The 22687-nt window shown below is 42.5% G+C and overlaps 1 protein-coding gene across 1 annotated transcript in view; it reads right to left on the bottom strand.

The window, feature by feature from the left end:
* Nucleotides 1-22687, bottom strand: part of furina (furin (paired basic amino acid cleaving enzyme) a) — a 132844-nt gene that overhangs the window by 77366 nt on the left and 32791 nt on the right. The window contains 1 exon segment of the mRNA XM_079497965.1: nt 2716-2814. Coding sequence (XP_079354091.1) covers nt 2716-2814 — 99 coding nt within the window.

Below are 22687 nucleotides of genomic sequence, written 5' to 3'. Positions count from 1 at the left end.
CTGATTTTATCCAAATATCAATCCTGGTGGAATAATATCAGACCTGTGCCCCGAGGGGCACTTCTTCTAAGTTTACACCGTTTTCCCACTGCATGTAGAATTGATTTTAAAGTTGTTTTTAAATCACTGATAAAGCAGGCTGACTCCCATATACATCTGTGAATCACTGCATCACCTTGCCAATGCCAGATCTCTCAGACCTTCTGACAAAAGGCTAAACAAAATATTTGCACGATGATGTTACGCCACTGGCTGAAAAATATTAAAAAAATGTTCAAAACGTAAGAAGCATTGTGACCTAGTAATTAGAGATGTCCCGATACTGTATCGGTATCGGGAAAAGTATCGGATCGGCCCTTATTTGTCATATCGGGTCATATCAGTATCGGTGAATATGCCAGTCTAACCACAGATCCGACACAGGGGTAAGGGGTTGACAATATGGCAGGTAAATTAAATGTTGGGACATGTGGAGTTTGCTTTGGAGTTGCCCAAACTGCAAGTGCACATTTGAGTGAGGAGTCTGCTATAAACACAACACGAGATATATAAACACAACATGAGATCACGACACTGTTATCGGCTAACACAGAAATTGTGGTATCGGGATCGGATCGGAAAGCGAAAAAAGTGTATCGGGACATCCCTACTAGTAATAGATCTATTTCCACAAAAAAAAAAACATTCTAAACAATTTGACAAATTTAGAAACGTGTCGCCTGTCCAAAATAGGGCCCAATAGGACCCAAAATAGGTCAGCCATGGTTAAAGTGGTATAAAGTTGTTAACCCATTTTGGGCGGGAACCCCTTTTGGTGTTTTAACTAAGCATTATGTTATAATTTGGCTATTGAAAAATAGCAGATCTACAAGCTCATAGCGCGCCACCGAGTGGCGCGCTATGAGCTTGTAGGTCTGCTATTTTTGAAAAATCGTGAAAATGCGGCACAGATCTTTGAATATATATTCTTTCAGAAGACTTTTTTCAGGCCTAAATGGATTTCAGGCCTAAATGGATTTCAGGCCTAAATGGGTTAAATCAGAATAGACAAGCAGAAGGAACTGGTTTTTCAGAGTGGTCCATGTGTATCTGGGGAACATGTGTGCAGGTCGGAGCCTCCAGTCCACCCTTCAGCGCTGAGGTAAGAAGTAAACGGACAGGCCAGATGCCGTGCGCTGTCTCAGGCACCCATTAACCCATTTAGGCCTGACGTCGAAATTAAAAAAAATGTCTTGTCTAAATCCTCCAGTTTTCTGAAGTACCCATGTTTCAGTGGTGCTCAATATTTCATATCAAGGACCCCAAAAATTATATGTAATTGGCCTCCGACCCTTATCTGAAAATATGTTGTTCCAGGGACCCCACAGAAGCAAAGATTTGAGTTAAAAACGTTCGCTCTGAAAGAATATATATATTCCAAATTTGCGCCACATTTTCACGTTTTTTCAAAAATAGCAGACCTACAAGCTATTAGCGCGCCACTCGGTGGCGCGCTATGAGCTTGTAGATCTGCTATTTTTCAATAGCTAAAGCATAACATAATGCTAACACCAAAAGGGGTTCCCGCCCAGAATGGGTTAAAACAGGGTGATAAATGAGAGTCCAGGGTCTGGCTCATTGCCCTGTGGTCGTCAGCTGACTGCATTCCCCAAACGTTATACTACCTCGATGGTTTGCTTCTCGGATAGTGATGAGGTACCTAAGGCATTTAGGCCTGACGTCGAAATAAATAAAAAGGTCTTCTGAAAGAATATATATATATATTCAAAGATTTGTGCCACATTTTCACGATTTTTTTCAAAAAATAGCAGACCTACAAGCTCATAGCGCGCCACTCGGTGGCGCGCTATGAGCTTGTAGATCTGCTATTTTTTCCAATAGCTAAAGTATAAGATAATTGCTTAGTTAAAACACCAAAACGGGGCCTGGGCCGTGGCTCAGTGGTCCAGGCACCTTGGCTGGTAATCCAGTCTGGCAGTGTGCCGCGGGTTCGACTCCCCGATCCCGACGGCCTTTACTGCATGTCTTCCCCCCCCCCCCCCCCCATCTCTCGCCCCATTTCCTGTCAGCCTACTGTCTGTCCCTCCATAAAATATATAAAAATAAAAGGTGAAAGCCACAAAAAAAAAACACCAAAACGGGTTCCTGTCCAGAATGGGCTAAGGCACCAAGAGCTGTGTTGTGCATTTACCGTAAAACTCGGGCCTACAATATGTGCGACAGTCAGTAAAACGGGACATAAAATGTACATTTCTTAACTCTCCAAAATGTAGTAGATGATGACACAACTCTGGAAGCATCATCAAAGTTACAAAGTTGTTGACCGGAGGAGTCGTCCTTGGCTTCTATACTCCAAATGTCTTCACCTAAAATAGCCAATCTAAATGGTAAATGGTAAATGGTGCATTTATATAGCGCCATTTATCCAAGGCGCTTTACATAGATTGTGCATTACATTCACCCATTCACACACCGATGGCGGCAGAAACCATGAAAGGCACCAACCAGCACATCGGGAGCAATTAGGGGTTCAGTGTCTTGCTCAAGGACACTTCGACACTAACTCTGGGGGAGCCCGGGTTCGAACTGGCAACCTTACGGTTACCATCCAGGCACTCTACCCCTGAGCCACCGCCACCCCTACACACTGAGTGGCACATTGGCAGGGGGAGAGAGAGAGAGAGGGACTCTAGCCAGAGCTTCAGTATGACTCACCTTGGGGTCTGTCAGTAGACGCACTTGTGTCCCTCTGTGATCCGACAGTGATCTCTTCACCAAGGTACGATGCCGGAAGTGATAATAATCACCGAACACCTATAAAAAACACAAAGACAGGGCAAATAAGAGGTTTTGTAACTGCTAAGTCAGTCATATCCAAATGGAGAACACGAGTGTGTATACATAAGGTGTGTGTATGAAAGAATCAATCTGATGCGGGTGCAGTACGTAGTTCAGACAAGTCATTGGTCCGACAAATGACAACCCACCTCATCTCCTAACCTAACCATAGCCAAGCACGGGAGCAGACGCTAGTCCAGGGTTCCCCAATAGGCGGCCCGCGGGCCATTTGCGGCCAAGAGATATGTGGGCCTGTGGCCCCTGGAAGAATTTTAGGGGGTCCCAGATATAAATGGCATTAAATGGGGGTCAGTAGCCTATGCATGTCAAACTGGGCATCCTTTTCAAATTGGGGTCTTGCCCTGAAAATGAATTTTCAGGGCAAGACCTCGACCTCGTGCGTGCGGACTCCCAGCCTGGTACCCTAGTCAAAATATGGCCCTTGAGGAAAATTAATTGGGGAACCCTGCGCTAGTCCGACATGCGGATGAATGTCGGACTAATGCCCTGTCTGAAAAGCGTCCACCTCCCATCTGATGCACAATTATGATCGCTATACTGAATCAAGTCACATGCAGGGCTCCCCGTCAGACACTGGCATCGAGGTAACATTTTAACTGCTCAGTAAAACCCTTGTTTTATCTCAGTCAGAGGGTGTAAAAATGGATTGCTGCAGCAGAGACCAGGCTGATGCCTGGCAAGCTCACCGACACCCAGCTGTTGCAATCATGATGGACATTGCCTTTAGAGAAGATCACTGGACAGGGTAACCAATCGAACGCTTTCATTTTGATCCCAATCATTAAAGTCAGTGAAGAAAATACGGACGTTGCAGAAGGGTCACGCACAGTATAATATCCTATAATCTTCGGCAGTCGATATTAAGTATTCTGTACTAAATTAAGGACAGGTAGTTCAGGGTGGTCAGAGGTCAGGGGTCAAAGGGCACATATGACCCAGGACCAAGGCCCAGGACCAGCCCATCTATTTATTCATGACCACGTTTCACCCTGAAGATGGACGGGTCTGCTCGTCTGGAGACCCCGTCCGACACCAACCAGTTTCATTTGGAAGGCATTGGGTTTGTGCATCATGCGAGACGGTGTCCATGCTTTCACACATCTGAAAAACGGATTAAGCTGCCTAATATATAGCCTGGCTAATAAGCCAGACCGAATCAGCCGTTGGCACAAAAAAAAATTGCCTGCCGGCGGATTACGGTCTGGAGAGGCTCAATTGTACACCCATTTCCTACACCAGAGAACTGGTGTGGCCAATCGGGACACGGTATGCAATATGGGCGGGCTTTGGTACAGTGACGTTCAATGCTTGAGACCTTTGACTGACAGTAGCTCTGACCAATTGCGTCAAAGAGAAAATGTTTGAACCCGCCCCCCAGGAAACAAGATCCATACACAGCATCTCCAGACTCAAATACCACACGACAGTGTGATTCGAGTCTGGCTCATTAGCCAGGCTACCTAATATATGGACCTAATTTGCAGGACAGTAGCCAACAAAAATACACACACACACTAGTCATGTGTCACATTCCAGGCATTGCCTGAGGGGTGTGTGTGTGTGTGGGGGGGGGGCTGAGTCGGCTCTAGCAAACTTCGCAACGTTCGACACGGCAACTCGCACGCTTTAGCTCGCTCCGTGGCGTCTCTCGTGACTCAAGTTCGTGACCACGAACCACCTAACACAGGGGTGTCAAACACATTGCGCGAAAGGTGACTTGATGAGGGCCGCGACCAGTTGCAGCTCACATGCGTTGACTTACACAGTTGTCACTTGGCTTTGTTTTCTAGACTGTTTATTGACATAAATTGACTTTATTTGTATTACAGTTGTAGGCTACAAGACATTTTGTATGAGGTGGAAAAAAATACCCAAAAAAAACATTGGAAATTTGACTAGTTAAAAATGCAATTATTATTTTATCCAAAATATCCAAAATGGCAAATTGACATGGTGTAGCCATCATGCAATCTGACACTTTGTATCTCTTTGCTTTGACTATCGTCAAACTAACTAACTCTACTGAGCTGTAACAACTATGGTTAGCCTCTCCATGTCCTGCTGCATCAGAGTGTGAGGAGAGTATCCATCTCAACTAGTAGTTGAATAGACTGTTAACGAGCCCGTCAGTGACAACATTCCACACCTGGGCAGAGACAAAGCCGTCTACAGCAGGGCCGTTAGCGGGGTAGGTGGGGGAGGGGGAGTAGCAGCGTTGTTTCCTTTTTGAAAATCATGTCGAGGGCCGCATTGGACCTCTCCCTGGGCCGCATGTGGCCCACGGATCACCAGTTTGACACCCCTGACCTAACACAATGGTGGTGCAGTTTTTACAAGGGCGGTTGCATGACATGAATATAAGTACATCTGGGATGAGGGAGAGCGTGTGGGGGTCGGGGCTAGACAAGGACAAGACATGATTATCAACTCAGAAGGACATATTATTCAGCTGTTCACCTGGCCTTTAGAAAGGGATTGTGCTCCGTGTAATGGCTGCCGTAATAGGCTCTGAATAGTCAATTAATGATTTCAGTCAAGAGAATTGAGTTGGATAAATCAATGACATTAAAAAAGTCTGGTGCCTTTAAGAAATACCAATCCTTTCACGATAAGGAAAAAGAAGGTGATTTCATTCTTGCTGTTGCAGTGGCTGGGTGTATATAATGTGGCCTGTGTGTGCGTGAGTGTGCGCATGTACACGTACGTGCGTGCATGTGTGCGTGCATGGCATTCAGTGTCGTTTTTGGCAGCAAATATAGATTTTAGTTTTAGTCATAGTCTCTTGAATAGTTTTCATTTAGTTTTAGGTCACATTTTAGGCACCTGGAATGTCTTAGTGTTGGTCTAGTTTTAGTCGACTAAATAGCATAGGATTTTAGTCGACTAAATCTACAGTCGATTTAGTCGACTAAAATGTGTTTTTGCGGGCCTTGATGCCGTCGTAATGACACATGCTGAAAATAGCCGATCTACAAGCTCACAGCGCTTCGCGCTGCTATGCGTTGTGAGCTTGTAGATCTGCTATTTTCAGCATGCAACCAAGTGTAAAATGACTTATACTGGATCTATTGTCCACTAGTCCCTTCCTAACATTTTAGTCTAGTTTTTATTTCTTGACGAAATTGTCAGTGTATTTATTTCGTCTTAGTTTGTCATTATAGCTTAGTTTTCATTTAGTTTCCATTTAGTTTTCGTCAGTGGAAAAAGGTAGTCGACGACATTTTTCGTCTTGGTTTTAGTCGACGAAAACAACACGGATGTCATTCCTCAGATTCCTGCTGTCCAATGTAGAATGTTGGGTGAGGGGGTGTCCTGTCCACTACACTCGTATGTTCCCGTTTAATGGGCAGCGAGTCAGCCAGGGGTGACACATACAGCCACCCACGTGACGTCAAACACGGGAGGCTAGAACCAAGTGAAAAGATGACACATTGAACATTAAGATGCTGTTCTGTGCTGAACTCACAATTCGCAAAGGGTCAGTGTACTATGTATGCGCGTGCGTGCGTGCGTTGGTGAGAATGAGAGGGATAGCAACTATAATAGAGCAAGACTGAAGCTATAGCTACAAGCAAGCACTGCATGTAAATTGAGCAAAAAACGCTGACATGCGAAAGCTTTAGGTGGAGGCCATGGCATCTCTCTTCTGAAAGAGACAGCTATAGGAGTGGAGCCCATTGTGTTGGTCCAGATAAGAGGCAGGGGAACTCAGGCCGGGCATCAATCAATCGGGTGTCGATTGGCAGGGTCAATTAAGTCCCGAAATCACATTAACACATCACCAATGACAAGAGATCAACTTAATAAACAAAGCACTGAAGATTGATCGAGCTGGAACATTTTTCTTCAAGCTACGCCAAACAAGTTTAGCGATCCGAAAAGGCTGAGCACAAAAGGCTGCAAAACATTTCAAGATAATGGAGTACCATAGCTTTGTACTTTTTTACGTGTCTATGAATTTAACATTACTCTAATACAGGGGTTCTCAACCCGTGGGTCGCGACCCCTCGGGGGGTCGCCAAATTAGTTTGGGGGGGGGTCGCCAGATTATTCTTTTTTAAAAAGGAAAAAATAAATAAAATAAACTGCATGTCTGGAAATGGAAATGAAGAGTTTACATAGTACATGTCATACATGCATAAGCTTTCCTTAATGATTCTATCTGGTTTCGGTATTTATTTATGATGTATTTTCCTCTATTATTAAGGTTATTGTAGCGGTCAATTTTTATTGGTGGTGGGGAGGGGGGAGGAGGGGCGGGGGTCGCGAGACATGGCCAAAGCATTTCCGGGGGTCCCCGGCCAAAAAAACGTTGAGAACCCCTGCTCTAATAGAACCCAATTGTGGTTAATTAATAATAATATTAAAATATGTCTTCCCCGTGTAGGTTTCTTCCTGAAAGCTGAAAGCCTACGAGCTTGTAGGTCTGCTATTTTTGAAAAATCGAAGAACGACTGACATAGAAACATAGCTTTTTCAGAAAACTGTCAGGATGTAGAAGACATTTTTAGAATCTGATCTCAGGTCAAAATGGGTTTTAATGCCGTACACTGGGGACGGAATTGGCACGGAATTGCTATGCTGCCACTGTAATCAATGGAACCCGGCTACAGGTTGTGTGTAAGCTCTGCGCGTGATTCTATTATTGTTTTTCCACGTGTCCGCGGGGGTTACACAGCCCTTCGCCTCGCCTTCAAATGAAAAAGACACATATTGGGTACAGCCACCTCTCCTTTCCTCTCCACCCGTGGTGCGGTTCCGTCCCCATGTGTTATGTAGCGCGGCCGTAAGAATGATATCAAGACTGTGTGGGGAATACAAGGAAGCAGAAGCACATTAACCCATGTAGGCCTGACGTAAAAAAAAAAAGTCTTCTGAAAGAATATATATTCAAAGATTTGCGCCACATTTTCACGATTTTTCAAAAATAGCAGACCTACAAGCTCGTAGCGCGCCACTCGGTGGCGCGCTATGAGCTTGTAGGTCTGCTATTTTTCAATAGCTAAAGCATAACATAATGCTAACACCAAAAGGGGTTCCCGCCCAAAATGGGTTAAGAGGTATTAAGGGATGAATTGTGCCAAAAACCAGTGGGTTGAATCATATGTGAAGCTTTGGAAAAATAATCTGTCCTGCATTGCAGAGAGTAAAGGTCTAACTAACAACATGGGATCCATTAACTCCAGAACACCTGAGTGCAGGTTGGGAATGCAGTCCAACCAGTAACCACCCATTAGGGCATTCACTTCTAGTCATTTTTACTAGTTGACTAGTTGCCTAGTTTACTAGTCGACTAGTCGTTGTTTAACTACCTATTATGTGTAAAAAAAAAAAAAGGGGGGGAGGGGGTTTGGTAAATAAATATTTGTACATTTAAAAACTGTGTACATTGGTGACTATGGCCCTTATTTATCAACGCGGTGTACACCCAATTTTGGGTGTACACCGCGTTGATAAATAAGGGCCTTTAACTATAATCTACCTGGCCCAGGCGGTGGCGCAACCGTCTGGGCACCCGACTGGTAATCCAGTCGCAGTGTGCCGCGGGTTCGACTCCCGAGCCCGACACGGCCTTTACTGCATGTCTTCCCCCATCTCTCTCCCGTTTCCTGTCAGCCTACTGTCTGTCCCTTCAAAAACCAATAAAAGGCGTAAGCCGCAAAAAAATATATCTTTAACTATAATCTACCTGATCTTGAGGCCTACAAAATCGAAAAGAAAAAAAAAAAACGTTTTTGTTTTTCTTATCAACTAGTCAACTAGTACCAACAAGGTCGACTAGTAAACTAGTCGACTAGTTGCTTAATGCCCTACCACCCATACATGCAGGCAAACGTTTTGCAAAAGTACATCGACACACATTAAGATGTCCTTGACACTTGACTTCTACATAATTAGATAGTCTGAATGGCTCAAAAGATGTGCAATGACTGTCAGCTGGCAAGAATTCAAGCAGCATTTCACAGCAATTCACTTTAGAAATGACCTATAATCCCTCGAGTACAAGTCAAGAAGAGATGACTTCAGACACTCTGGAGAATGATTTCTTTCAACCATACAGTATAGCATAAAATAGATAAGAAATGAAAACACACAGCGATCGGATGCTCTCATGCATCCATGCAGCAGCAACGCAACGTCTGACATTCAAAGAGCCCCAAACCTTAACCCATTTTGGGCGGGAACCGCTTTGTGTTTTAAACATTGTTATAATTTAGCTATTGAAAAATAGCAGATCTACAAGCTCATAGCGGGCCACCGAGTGGCGCGCTACGAGCTTGTAGGTCTGCTATTTTTTGAAAAGTCGTGAAAATGGGGCACAACTCTTTGAATAGATATTTCAGAGCGAACATTTTTAACTAAAATATTTGCTTCTGGGGCGTCCCTGGAACTACATATTTTGAGATGGGGGTCCGTGGCCCAATAGAGATAATTCTGGGGGTCCTTGACATGAAAAAGGTTGAGCACCACTGACATAGAAACATGGTTTTCAGAAAAATGTTAGGATTTAGAAGCCTTTTTTTTTTAATCGACCTCAGTCCAAAATGGGTTAAGAGGCCAATTCACCCGAACTGTGAGAAACAAGCCTTTTTCCCCCATCATGACTTACAGTAACTGTAGTGTAAATCCATCCCTGTGCCACCAAATGGAACGAAATGTATAAGAAGCTTTTTTTCGTCCCCATCTACTCTGAAGAGCGCATGCTGCAAACATTAACCCCATTCTGGACGGGAACCCCTTTTGGTGTTTTAACTATAAGCATTATGTTATACTTTAGCTATTGAAAAATAGCAGATCTACAAGCTCATAGCGTGCCACCGAGTGGCGCTGATGGGTATTTTCTTACATTATGATTTATTGTTTCATATTTTATGTTCACATCTTATTACTGTTAAAAAAGACCTTGTAAATCTTCTTGTATCTGGTGCACAGGACTGCCCTGTCACCCAGTGATATCATATCAATATTTGCGTGTGTATTAATTCCACTATCAGCTGTCGCCCACTCCAGATTGTACCAAAGGTAAATAAGATTAAATGGAAAACAACATGACAACAACTTTGCCCTTAAAGATGAGGATAAACATACTCTCTCACCCTATGAGATAAAGCGTCATCAACAGAATCTTAATCACGGAACGTGATTAAAGTCGAAAACAGAATTCAGACCACCGGACGCCCATGACAGCCTGATGACACCTTACTCTGATGGGGCCTTTCAACCTATTGAAATGTGACAGCTGAATCCTAATCTATGACATGTTTTTCAGTATATATATACATTTGTACACGCTCTGGATCTGAAGAAAAAACTGAAGATAACTTCGAAATACTTTAAGAGTTTGTGTCAAAAAATCCTTTCAGGTTTTTTACAATACTCTAAATTCATCTTTTGGGTTTTGATACTTTGGGTTTTCACTTTTCCAGTGAAGTCTTATAAGGTCGAGGTATTTGGTCTCTTGGCTATTTTTCATAGCCTCAGCTATAAATCTAACAGGCGCGCTACGAGCTTGTAGGTCTGCTATTTTTGAAAAAATCGTGAAAATGCGGCACAGATCTTTGAATATATATATTCTTTCAGAAGACGTTTTTTTTATTTTCTCGACGTCAGGCCTAAACTACCACAGGGAAAAAAAGGCCATTTAAACCAAATGCCAGATTAGCAGATTAGCTAAATGTGGAAAACGGTTCAAAGACTGGTGAGTGACTCACAGATGTGATAAGCAGGGCTCTGATAGAGCATGGCACAGAAGCAGCCAATCAGAAAAGCCCAATTTAGTGAAACATTGATCCATCAGCCGTCATTGAAATGCACAGGGACAGACGGACTCAAAGATGACTGTCTGGTTGTTTGTCTGTTCTCGCTTGGCCTGATCGAGTTTACCTCGTGGGGGAAGCGCTCAAAAACGTCTTGTGTCTCATCTCACTATAGCTGTTGACATATTTATGTTTTACAAAGAGATCGACAATATCTGAAGACAAACTGAATGGGATGTTTTGGTCAGGTAAAAGTAATGCCGTTTTATTGTTTTTTTGTTTTTGTTTTTTTTAACCCATTTTGACCTGAGATCAGATTCTAAAAATGTCTGTTTGAAAATGACAGTTTTCTGAAAAAGCTATGTTTCTATGTCAGTCGTTCTTTCAAAAATAGCAGACCTACAAGCTCATAGCGCGCCACCGAGTGGCGCGCTATGAGCTATTTTTCAATAGCTAAAGCATAACATAATGCTAACACCAAAAGGGATTCCCGCCCAAAATGGGTTAATCCGTTTGTTGTCTTTTTTGAAAATGTAATGAAAATATAATAAAGAAAAGCGATATGTTCTATGCAAAAACCAGTAGCAACACAAAGCATGGATATAGCTCGGAAATGTTGACATAAGGCGGGTAATCCATAATAACGTTTATCTCCTACCTGGGATTCGAATCCCGGTCTCCCTTTGTGAGAGATTTACATTTATACCCCCAGGATGGAATCTTTGCTTCTGGAGGTCTCTGGGAACAACATATTTTGAGGTGGGGGATCCGCAGCCAAATTTAATGCATATTGATGGATAATATTGTAGATGTGTTGTTTGTAGATTTGTTTACATGTGCCCTGCAATAGTTATGAGTCGTTACATATGCCATATTGCCCTATGACTTATCTTTCATGTCACACTGTCCCACTGACTTTCATATCTCCTGTATTTTTATTTAGCTACATTCAGTGGCGCCGGTTTATCTGCTCCTCTCTGTGGAAAACATTATTATTATTTGACCTCAGTGTGGTGCGCGAGGCAGACATTCCGTCTCCCTCGCTCTCCTATTTACGTCTTAAAAACGTTATATTAGTCGGCACGGCCATCAATTGTAATATGCCAAGTAAACCTCCCAACTATAAGTGTCGCTATAATTCACTTTTCGTTAACCTCTGAACTCAAATGTGCATTATGCTTCCTGGTTTTGATCAAGGAAGCTCTGAGAAGGTCGGAAGTGAAGTGGTCACGTGACTGGGCTGCGCCATGACACTTTCATGGGAGCCAAACTACCCGGAAGTTTGGAAGAATGCACTGGAGTCAATGAGAGCTCAGTGACCAGCTCATGAACATTATTTATGAACAATTGAGACCTTTTGTAAAGTAATCACTTCTGGAAAATAACAGAAGACATGTAACTAATGTGTTGTTATTCGATGTGTACACTGTGTAATTTGTATAGAGGTATGGTATCTAAAGAGCACAAAGTACCTTTCTGAACGCACCACGTATCGCGAGACTTCCCACCGTTTCCTGTCTGGCAGCCAAATCTCGCAATACTTCGGAGCCAGAAACGATACCTGCTGCTGTTTAGATCCTCAGATAAAATGATATACTGTGCACTCTGTGCACATCGAAAAGTGATTAGAAAACAACCTGTGACATGTCTTCTGTTATTTTCCAGAAGTGATTACTTTACAAAAGGTCTCAATTGTTCATGAATAATGTTTGTTATGAGCTGGTCCAGCCGGCTCCATTCACTGCCATGTATTCATTGCACTTCCGGTGTGAGTTTGGCTCCCATGAAAGTGTCCATGAAAGTGTCATGGCGCAGCCCAGTCACGTGACCACTTCCCTTCCTTCTCAGAGCTTCCTTGGTTTTGATGGGAAGTAACTGTACCTCCCTTGGCTGTTTGACACGTAGCTATATGTAGTGTTCTCAATCTTGATTAAAATGATATATAAGCCGTGTCCATTTTGTGACACGGGGAGAGACATTTTGTAATTGGCTGTATGTGGACTCATTCTTTGTGCTCTCCGAACTAAAATGAATTGGCTTCCGACTGGACATTCCATTATTTCTGTGGACTCATCTATTCTATTGGGTATTTAAAAGGTATTTTTCAGGTATCTTCAATTATAGCATCAGGGATACCCAAGGGGCCAGTGAGGCTATTCAACGTTGAAGCTCTGGGCCCTAGTGGTAGGAGGAGGGACTACAGGCGGACCCGTGTATTCATGACCGGGAAACCCTGTGCAGCTGGGCTTTAACATGTAGGACCATCACTCCCTAAGTCACCCCGGACCTCAAATTTGAGGTCCGGAGGAGGTACTTCCGGCAGTCTTCCGGGTACTTCAAAACGCCACTGAGCAACTTCCACTGACATGAATAGCTGGGGGGGCGGAGCTTCGCGCCAGTTCAGTCTCTATCCTTTTATATACTCTATGGGGATACCCCATGAAATTCATTTTTCTTTCGTCTTTTTCTTTTAGCTGTTAAGTGAAAACAGTGATGCGGGGATGATCCCGGGATTTCCCTTTTTTACTTTCACAAACTGTCAACCATCATAATAGACCTGAAATGTTTAATTGTCTTGTCATTCAACAAAATATCAATGTCAACAATAGTACTAGCATTTCCTGGCTGCAAAGGATCATTATTTAACCCCCAGGGCATCGATCGACACACCCTTCTAAAAATAATTCACCAACTTTATGATATGAGGCAGCCTCCTCCGACACAGATGCAAAGGGGCAAACTGCAAAGTATACCTCACTGGCAGGCAGAGGCAGCTGGACCTAACCAGTAGTTCCCTTTTAACACATTTTGGGCGGGAACCCCTTTTGGTGTTAGTATTATGTTATGCTTTAGCTATTGAAAAATAGCAGATCTACAAGCTCATAGCGCGCCACCGAGTGGCGCGCTACGAGCTTGTAGGTCTGCTATTTTTGAAAACTCGTGAAAATGCGCCTCAAATATGGAATATATTTTTTCAGAACGAACGTTTTTAACTCAAATCTTTGCTTCTGGAGGGTCCCTGGAACAACATATTTTCAGATGGGGGTCGGAGGCCAATTACAGATGATTTTTGGGGTCCTTGACACGAAATATTGAGCACCACTGATACAGAAACATGAGGTTTTTCAGAAAAAAAAGACATTTTAAAAAGACATTTTTGTAATAATATTGAGTGATATAGGCCTAGAAACATAGGTATTTCAGAAAACTGTCAGGATTTTTTTCAGGCCTAAATGGTTTAATACCACAGCAGGCCACAAAGGAGTGCCAGATGGGTCTGTACTCGGTACAGCTGACGAATCTGCCTGCCATAATATACTAGATACTTCCTCATCGGGTTCTCTCCTGAAATCATTTCCACTACAGCAGTCAGTCACCCTCTCTCTCCTTCCACCTCAAGCTTGATTGATTCTACTATTCGTATTATTTCGAGTCACAGAGATTAGAGTAAGCTACGCTACAAGCTACCAACATTCATTGTCTCCACCAGGCCGAAGGTGTGGGGGGGGGAGAGCATGTTTTGCCCTCCGTCCGTGTGTCCGTCCGTCCGCGTGTCCGTTAACAGCTAAATCTCCGGCACTGTTAACCCTGTCGATGCCAAAATTTGCGCACACACACACACTCCCTGGATGCCAACGATGAACCTCTGGCCCCCAGATCTTCCTGAACCGCCTGTTATAGCACCACCATGAGGCAGCTTTTCACATTTTAACCTAGAACCGCGGCACCGATCTGCGTGAAACTTTGCATGCACACTCCCTAGAGGCCAAGAACAAACCTTTGACCTGCACAACCTGATCGTGCCTGGTGGAGACAGCTGTGCCCCGAGGGGCACTTTTTCTAGTTTATAGTCTGAAACAACTAAAGCCTCACTTTGCATTTCTATGCCACAGAGATGTACGTGGGGGTGATAGGGGTAGCCAGTGTGCACTTGTCCAGGGCTGGACTGGCCACAGGACGTACCGGGCATATCCCCGGTGGGCCGCCATGATAAGAAACAGGCAGGCAGGCCAATAGGCGGGAAAGATCCGGGCGTGCTGCCATTCTGCCAGTGCCATCATGATAATTTCACTGTACCTGTATCAGTGAGTGACAAATAAAGCCTCTACAAAGGGTTGTGTAGTTGTCTGTTGGTTTGTATCATTTATGTTGTTCTGTAAAAGTGGTGGTATTAGGGCTTGTTTGTTTGTGTGTGCCTCGACGGAGCGGGCGGTAGAGTTTCTGCTATCTGCGCGCTGGTTGTGGTGGGCCGGTCTGGGCCAAATTCATGCGAAAATGACCGGGCCGAATTTTTGTCCCAGTCCAGCCCTGCACTTGTCCAATGCTGTAGCATCTGGAATGAAGCCAGACCCAAACTGCTGTAGCTCCCTGCCAGATAAACTCAGTTTAGGAAGCCTTATAAGGTCCAGCTCGTTGCATTTTATCCACATACCAATCCAGTTTCAACAACTTACTGGCAATATTATTCCTCTCCGATGCTAGAAAATGGCAACCATTATTATGCACAGTATCGTGCCTTGGTATAGTTTTGAAAACAGCTGAAAGAAATTGATTTAATAGTGCCGAAAAGCCCAATTTTGCAAAAACAACGAAGGTCACACTAAAACAAAGGAAAGCCCACTTCTCGAAACAATAGCTCATAAATGTCTTAAATGTATGTATTGTTGCTTAATGGAGCTACAGTATACAACTCAAGGTTCTACCAAAGTTGCATTAAAAATCACATTAAGGTTTTGTTGCATACTTTTAGTTACAGTACTTTCTTAGTTAAGAGTTCTTGGGAGTTCTTGTGAGTTCTTTCTTATCCAGGGGCCGTTGAAAGTGATTAATGATGATACAAACACATGTGACTCTTTTTTATACAGCCCATTAAGTAAGTTGTTGGTGTTCTGTTGGTGTATCGTATATATACACAAAGTATTATTAATAAAAACGCTCTTACTAAAATTATCAATAAGCATGGGATGGCTACGCGAGACTAGTCCAGGTTAAATAAGCATGGGATGGCATAGAAAAGCACAGACCTCAAATCAGCTATAAGCCTGTATCCATCTACAGTATAGAGTAGCTTCTAATATAGAATCAATAACAGGCAGGTCAGTGTGTGTAGCTCAGAAGCAGACACCTGTCAAAGCAGCAAATTGAGTGTCCCATTCTTTTCCACTGTTGCGGAAAAGCAACGTGGCCAATGACCTGATAAGTTCCCATTAAAGGACGTTTCCCTCTCGGCTATTTACTTCCCTGTTTTGAATCACTAACCCAGTTAAGTGTCCTTCAACAGTGAAACGGTCTTCAGGCATACGTTTAACCCAGTGAGGGAATGAAGGAAAATCTCATACCGAGTAGGGGTTACTGACTATAATAGTATCTTTCAGAACAAATTGCTCAAAGAATGGTCTGAGATTGGTACTCACTTTTGGATAAAAAAAATATTAAAATGTAATTTTATATTATTATTTAATATTATTTTAGTTCTCCGTCAATGTTTGATTTCGTACAGAATTTTACATTTTTAAACAGGTGCTCATGTAAAAATAATCCAAGAACCCACTTAAAACATCAATGGTTAATGTGACCCTCTTTATTCATGGGAGGTGACATTTCTGGAAAAACAAAACAACCCTATAAAGAAGCCGTCTCCGTTGTTGCTATGAATATTTCATGAGTTGTTTTTATTTAGGCTATTATTCCAGACAGAGGGAATGTTATGTTTGTCTAGTTTTATAGTGTCAGGATGCCATAACAGTCCAGGAGAGGAGACCAAGGGTCGAGTTCCACTAGCACGTCAACACTTCTTGTTAATCATCAAATAATGTCAATAGAAACAGGTGACCCAGACTAGAGCAGGAAAAAAAAAAAAAGAAAAGAAAATCCAAAAAAAGGCATCAATGAATATTCTTACCATTAATATAAATTCATAATTAAACATTGTTCAAGAAATACTGTATGATATAAAAAAATAATCACACCCGTGAGTGGTGCAACTCCCCTCTTCCCCTTCCCTTCCCTTCCCCTCCCCTCTCTCTCTCTCTCTCTCTCTCTCTCTCTCTCTCATTAGCAGGCAACAGTGCAGCACTATCTCTCTCTCTCTGTTTCTGGCACAACAGCGCCACTTTTGCCCCTACTGGTACTCATAGTCACATAGGTTAACACGGACATTGCTGTTCCTTTGAGTGGTTGCACCACTCAAAAATCACTATTTGCTGCACGCTCATCAGGGGGTACACAACAGCCAAAAGATGGCAAAACAAACAACACAGCTATAAACTTATCCAAAGTATAAAACATGCACTCACATGTTCTTGTGTAAGCATCAGTCTAAAAACTGTAGCACAGGGACCTGTTAATTAACTTAATTGCATACACTAGCTAGGAAATTATATAGTCAACAAATCGTAAGTGGTCTCAAGCCTTTATAGCCAGACAGTGATAACAGCACAGCCAACACGATGAGACAAGACCTGACCAAGAAGGTTTTCGCACATTTCAAACCAACTAAAGAAATTACAGACTGGAGGGCTTTTTTTTTTCTTCCTTTTATGGACGGACACTGCTTCCCTTTATATAGTCCAACTGCATGACTATCAACGTCTTAACCCACAAAGACTGCAAACAAACCCTAAATGTCTGCCTTAATACAATGACTACAGTCTGGTGGCCTACTTTACGATGCACTAAAGCTTCTTAACAGAGAAGGAAGCAGAGGCTTTTTTTTTTGTGCAGTGCAATTCTTGTTTGAGATGTTCAGATGTTTTTCATTAAAACCAAAAAAATGGCAAAGAAAGGCCCCGAGGTCTCGCAAGATACATAACAAGCAACAAAGCAGATAGAATCAAATGGAACCGGTCCAAGCTGGCTCTGTTATATAATCAGACACAGAACTTCTTCCTTCGTCGTGAAGAATCTTCATTATTGCACTTGTCTGACATTGCTATCTAGAACAGCCTGAAACCAAACACTTACTTCCCCCCTGGCCCATTCCATCTATTCTATCGGGAATTAAAAGTCACAGTCATTGCCGGACCAGATATTCTATCCAAACAGGTTCTCCTTTACGTGCAAAGATGTCTGGGAGGAGCTGATCCTCGTTAAGAGTGGAATTCCATTACATCCGTCTGGTTTTTATACCCCCGGTGGGTTGAGGAGGAGGGGAGATGTTAACTTAAGCCATTTTGGGCGGGAACCCCTTTTGGTGTTTTAAACATTGTTATAAATAATTTAGCTATTGAAAAATAGCAGATCTACAAGCTCGTAGCGCGCCACCGAGTGGCGCGCTACGAGCTTGTAGGTCTGCTATTTTTGGAAAATCGTGAAAATGTGGCGCAAATCTTTGAATATATTTTTCAGAATGAACATTTTTAACTCAAATCTTTGCTTCTGTTGAGGTCCCTGGAACATATTATTTTCAGATGGGGGTCGGCGGCCAAATTCATATAATTTTTGGGGGACCTTGACATGAAAAAGGTTGAGAACCACTGACATAGAAACATAGCTTTTTCAGAAAACTGTCAGGATGTAGAAGACGTTTTTAGAATCTGATCTCAGGTCAAAATGGTTTAAGAGAGCGTCACACAGAGAGGAGATAAAGTTAGAGGGGAAATCAATGTGAAATAGAGTCTATACAGTAAGTAAGGTATGCTATAGATTCTATAAGCGCCATGGGAGCAGTGCTGTCACAGAGAAGACCGTGTGATCGCTTTTGAGACCTTAAAGAGAATGACAATGCTGATCTCAAATATGGAACTATGAACTACTGTACGACTGACTTTTTCTTGATATTCCTGCTTTGTGAAATGAGAAGGATGTATAGAAACTAGAAAGTCAGGGACAGTCTGTCCCTGACTTTCTAGTTTCTATACATCCTTCTCATTTCACAAACCTGGCGGCCAAACTTACGGCAATTGCTGAAGATCTCCGGCAACAGCGTTGAATGTGTTAAGTACAGTACTTAAGGAAATGTACCACTGGGAGTTTGACATGCATGTGACAACAAGGTCACGAACCAGATTTGAACCAATAACACCGCGAGCACATGGTCACATGGTCCTCAGCCCACTGTCGGGAACGGGCGGACGTGAAGGAGGTTACTCGTTAAGATTTAGGGTTTGACAGAATTGATGAGTGCTGATGAATAAACATGAGCGATAACATTAATGCAGGGGTGGGTCATACCCTACTATAGTGCTGTTTCTGCATAAAAATAAATCGCAGAAATTTGATCTCATGACATTATTTCTTACAAAAACGGTTGTTTGCGAGGTTTCCAAACTCCAGATGGAAGGCCATTAAACCATTTAGACTAAGTGTATAATATATACTACAGTATACGTTGTTAATAAAAATAATTATCCGGGAGCAGCCTCTGTGTATCATTAGTTGTTGCTATACATATAGCAAAATATATATATTAAAAAAATGTAATATCGACCCACGCCCCCCCCCCATCTGAAAACATGTTGTTCCAGGGACCCTCCAGAAGCAAAGATTTGAGTTAAAAACTGAAACTCTGAAAGAATATATATATATATATTCAAAGATTTGCACCACATTTTCACCATTTTTCAAAAATAGCAGACCTACAAGTTCATAGCGCGGCACTCTGTGGTGCGCTATGAGCTTGTAGATCTGCTATTTTTCAATAGCTAAAGTATAACATAATGCTTAAAACAGCAAAAGGGGTTCCCGTACCGCCCAAAATGGCTTAAGATGCTTTTAAGACGGAACGTTGGTGTCGAGGCTACAATGTCTTGAGACGTGTAACTTCAAACAGGCGACTAGAGAAAGGTGACAGTGGGTTATAATGGTGACAGTCAGGGACAGTGCTTGGGAGTTTAGACATAAGAGGTCAAGGACAACAGCCACTGTGACATTGTCTTACATTTGATCAAATAGGAAAGACAGTTCCATTCAGGATAGATTAACAATCTAATTAATCACCAGGTCACTTTCGCGGTCGATCTTGTGCTCTCCCGGTTTAATCTTCCCAGTCTTGTTCTTTCTCTGTCTCAACCCCTCTCTGTCTCACACACATACACACCACACACACACACACACACACACACACAGACAGATGATGATGCTAGAGGTGACAGGCCAAAGGGGACAGATGCTAATGAGATTAACTCATCTAGGTTTATTTTTACCCACCCTGCCCACTCTACACTCTTAATATAAATGTGTAAATGCACGCCGGATAAAAATACCAGCAGAGTTCATCAAAGCCACAGTGGCTCACTGTAGAGAGAGTACAGCCTCTAATTGTGTAACAAAGTCTCCATGTAGAACACTTCCATCATTAAACCGTTTAGGCCTGACGTCGAAATTTTAAAAAATGTCTTCTAAAATCATGACAGTTTTCTGAAAAACCTTATGTTTCTGTATCAGTGGTGCTCAATATTCCATGTCAAGGACCCCCAAAAATATATGTATTTGGCCACCGACCCCCATCTGAAAATATGTTGACTCCCCAGAAGCAAAGATTTGAGTTAAAAAACGTTCGCTCTGAAAGAATATATTCAAACATTTGTGCCACATTTTCACGATTTTTCTAAAATAGCAGACCTACAAGCTCGTAGCGCGGCACTCGGTGCCGCGCTATGAGCTTGTAGATCTGCTATTTTTCAATAGCTAAAGCATAACATAATGCTTTAAAACACCAAAAGGGGGTTCCCGTTCAGAATGTGTTAATTTGAACCCTCCACAGAGGGACAAGTACTCAACTCTCCATGTAGAACATTTCCATCATTACCGTGACCCTCCCACAGAGGGGACAAGTACCCAAAACCTTGTAGCTAGATTTCAAAGAGCTCTTTTGTGTGTGCTGGGTTTGATCCCTTGTTGTGAATGTGATTCAATTGTCAAGTCCCGCCTGTGGTTCTGCCCCCTCTTCGCACCCATTGGTTGCCGTTTTGTGGTTGGGACAAAATATCCTCTCTCTCTCCATCCACTACCAGTGAAATAACGTGTTTTTCCAGTTGCTTCGTATTGATATTCTGTGCATTCAATTCTTACCCATTCTGGATGGGAACCCCTTTTGGTGTTTTAACTTTTAACTAAGCATTATGTTATACTTTAGCTATTGAAAAATAGCAGATCTACAAGCTCATAGCGCGCCACTTGGTGGCGCGCTATGAGCTTGTAGATCTGCTATTTTAGAAAAATCGTAAAAATGCGGCACAAATCTTTGAATATATATTCTTTCAGAGCGAACGTTTTTTTAAATTTTTCGACGTCAGGCCTAAATGGGTTCAAACTTTGGTGTCAGTAAAAAGGAACATCACAGGTATCATGTTTGTTTTTAGTTTTTTTACAAAAATTATGTTTTAGCAAATTCAACATAAACTAGGCGGAACCTGGGCGTAAACAAGGCAGAAAGAGCCTGCTGGTTAGTCAGTCAGGGACCAATCAGAAGGCTGACAAAGAGTGAATTGTGCCCCAAGCAGGACACACTCGCATCAATTTAACATTTTGTATCTACATTACCCCTAATGTACTTAAATTACTAACATGGTGCATTTCATTCCTGTGTTTTGAGTTTAATTTAACCCATTCTGAACGGGAACCCCTTTTGGTGTTTTAACTAAGCATTATGTTATACTTTAGCTATTGAAAAATAGCAGATCTACAAGCTCATAGCGCGCCACTGAGTGGCGCGCTACGAGCGGCACAAATCTTTGAATATATATTCTTTCAGAAGACTTTTTTATTTCGACGTCAGGCCTAAATGGGTTAATGACACATTTAATTTAATTGAATGAATTCCCTTCAGATGTCCAATCAAAGTTTAGGATAATGGGTGCCACCTCAGGCCACCCGTGGAAATGCCACTGCTTGCTTGCGGCATTGAGTCACAGTTACCAAACCTCATCCCACTGCTGACAAACACTGAAGAAAATCCTCCGTTAATTTGAGATATAAATGGATGGATAAAACAAATGGATTAACACTGAAGATTTTAAACACCGTGGCAATCAAAGATTGTGTTATTTTTATGTGATGTATTACATCACATAAAAATAACACAATCTTTGATCCTCTTCAGGTTATTGTGAAAGGAAGAATGGCCACAACACACTGCTACACGGCTACAATCTTTTAACAGATAAGGAGAACATTCCTCCAAGGGTGTTTTGTTTCTGGCGTCACCATGGAGACGAAGCTACAACGATAAAAATCACTTAGGGATTCTATTTGGGTACGGTGACGGTGTCATGTACAGTAAGAGGAGATCACGATGATAAGCCCTCATCAACTCAACACTTTGGCCCCAATTTCTGTCTCATAAATCCCTGAGAACTATTATGTGGATTAACAATCTCTCAAAGCCAGGCTGGTGAAAAGAGGAAATGCAACATGGCGGGCGATGATAGACTCTACCGCTTTCAGTTAAATCAACCATAATAATAGTTAAGATTTATCCTCATAAATACTTAATACGTTTTTTTCTTTTCTACAGGCCATAATCCTCCACAATATCCCCAAGGCACGCCGTCTGCAGTTTCTCAGAGGGTTATGCACCAAAGCACTTCAAGCTACTCAGGAAATGGAACCTGCAAATCCGCGCGTACGGATGACTGAGTGGTTTATCAACTGTTACTTATCCATTGTGACCTTGTTTTAAGGGAAAGGCTCAGGCTTTTTTGCTCTAACAGAGACAAATCTAAAAGAAGGAGAATATGACAGGCAGTCTCAACAGTGCGCCGGTTATAAATGACAAGATGATGTGAATGATTATGCTAATAATGCACTGGAGGGAAAGAAATATATTATAAGTCCTCTCTCTAAAAATCCAAATTAAATTAAATACTCAGTACTCCTGTATTACTACATTCCTTTAATGATGGCTCGGATCCAGGCCCGGGCCGACACCTCACAAACCTGGCCGAAAGCCAAATGCTGTGGTAATAATGGCCATGGAGTCAAAGAGATTCATTTTTAAGTGGTGCAACCACTCCATTAAGTAGCTTTGTGTGTGCCTGGCTGGCTGGCTGTCTGGCTACCTGTGTCTGAGCACGAAAATAGCATTTTGGTTGTTTTTCAAAACCAAGTGTCACTGTTGTGCAGCCTAACAA

This window comes from Electrona antarctica (genome assembly GCF_951216825.1).
Source record: "Electrona antarctica genome assembly, chromosome: 3".
NCBI classification, from domain to species: domain Eukaryota; kingdom Metazoa; phylum Chordata; class Actinopteri; order Myctophiformes; family Myctophidae; genus Electrona; species Electrona antarctica.
This window is presented reverse-complemented; position numbering and strand designations above follow the sequence as displayed.